At 44.9% G+C, this 1,649-nt stretch overlaps 1 protein-coding gene across 1 annotated transcript in view; it reads left to right on the top strand.

Moving 5' to 3' along the window:
* Positions 1 to 1,649, top strand: part of LOC101861172 — a gene marked incomplete at its 5' end in the record, with an annotated part of 142,597 nt that overhangs the window by 123,025 nt on the left and 17,923 nt on the right. Inside the window, 2 exon segments of the mRNA XM_013090044.2 lie at positions 280 to 333; positions 653 to 941. Of these exon segments, the coding sequence (XP_012945498.1) occupies positions 280 to 333; positions 653 to 941 (343 nt within the window).

Genomic DNA, 1,649 nt, shown 5'->3' with positions numbered 1-1,649 from the left:
TACCCACCTACCTACCTACCTACCTACCTACCTACCTACCTACCTACCTACCTACCTGCCCACCTACCTACCCACCTACCTACCCACCTACCTTACCTTACCTTAACTTATCTTACCTACTTTACTTACCTTGCTTACCATAATTACCTTGCTTACCATAATTACCTTGCTTACCATAATTACCTTGCTTACCATAATTACCTTGCTTACCATACTTACCTTGCTTACCTTACTTACCTTACTTACTTTACTCAAACTACAACCCACTGGTCTCCCCAGATGTGTCGTTCCCTGTAGGCATCCTACCGATGAACAAGTCCCACCTCCCAGATGGTGAGTACGCCCTGAACCCTGCGACACTAAGCTACCTCACAATTACAAAGTCCTATCTGACAGTTTTGGGCCTTTTTTGTGTTACTAAGGCTGTAAAGTTTAAAAGCAACTGTTCTATCTGCTCTATCAAATCGTTGTTAGCAAGATATTCAAAGAATTGCATTAAAAAAGCTTGACATGTTGTGGAATTTTTTTAAAAAATGTTGACGTCAGATTTCTCAAAACCAAGTATTGATTCTCCACCACTCTCCCCCCTCCCCTCTAACCCCTCACTTCTCCCCCAACCCTCTCCCTCCCCCACCCCCGCCCCCGCCCCCAGACGGTGTCCCAATCTCCGTGAGCCACTCCCCTAACGTCTTCCTGGAGCGTCTCGTCGACATGGAGGCTCTAGAGACGCCCATGTACGTCACCAACAACCAGCAAAGCCTAGACTTCGTCTGGCCGCGCCTCTCCGGACTGGACATAGCGGTCAGCGTGTCCGGAGTCTTCCTAGTGCCAGACTACCGCGACCTGGACGCGGTGGACGACACCAAACTCTTTAACAGGATGTCGGAGCCCAGCCAGCACACCAAGGACTACTACAACTTTGTGCAGAACTACTACTGCAGGTGAGGTGGACCGGAGTATAATAGGGTCGCTTTTAAGGACAAGCGGGCCAACCCAGATTTCGGCGGTTTCCAGAAAACCTACACCAAAAGTGGGCATTGCCCTACCTAAGGAGAGTATGATATGTGAAGCATGCTGACAAAATGAGTTACTTCTCGGATTTTAAGTAATATAGAAATAGATACATCTTGCTTAAAGGGGAAGTTTTTACAATAATTTATAAGTATGAAATAATAAAAGGAATGTTATAGTTAAAGAATATGGCTTCAATAAAAAATCCACACGTTTGACCATAGTGTCGGTATTAGGCCAATATCTCCATTTTTGTGGATTGCAAGAAGTAACTCATTTTGTCGGCACGCCTCAAATATGACCATGGTTCGAATCTACCCTGGGATTTTCTTTAGCTCTGGTTGTATGGCAAGTTGTCATACGGGCTACCCCTTACTTGACTTGGTTCAAAAACATTTCTTTTTGTGTAAGCGTCAACACGAGCCTGGCTTAGTTGTAAAATAAGTTAAACTCCACATTTGACAGGATATTACGAAATAACCCGTGTGGCCCAAACAGAGAGTGAAGACCCTGGATATGCATAGTGGATCAAATACATTCTGAATAGAAGTTTCAAGTAGACTTTTGATTAACCCTCTCTCACTCTGTCTGTCTGTCTGTCTGTCTGTCTGTCTGTCTGTCTGTCTGTCTGTCTGTCT

The sequence above is a fragment of the Aplysia californica genome, unplaced genomic scaffold, assembly GCF_000002075.1.
Source record: "Aplysia californica isolate F4 #8 unplaced genomic scaffold, AplCal3.0 scaffold01121, whole genome shotgun sequence".
Classification (NCBI taxonomy): Eukaryota; Metazoa; Mollusca; class Gastropoda; order Aplysiida; family Aplysiidae; genus Aplysia; species Aplysia californica.
The sequence above is the reverse complement of the archived record's forward strand: the minus strand, read 5'-3'. Positions and strand labels throughout refer to the sequence as shown.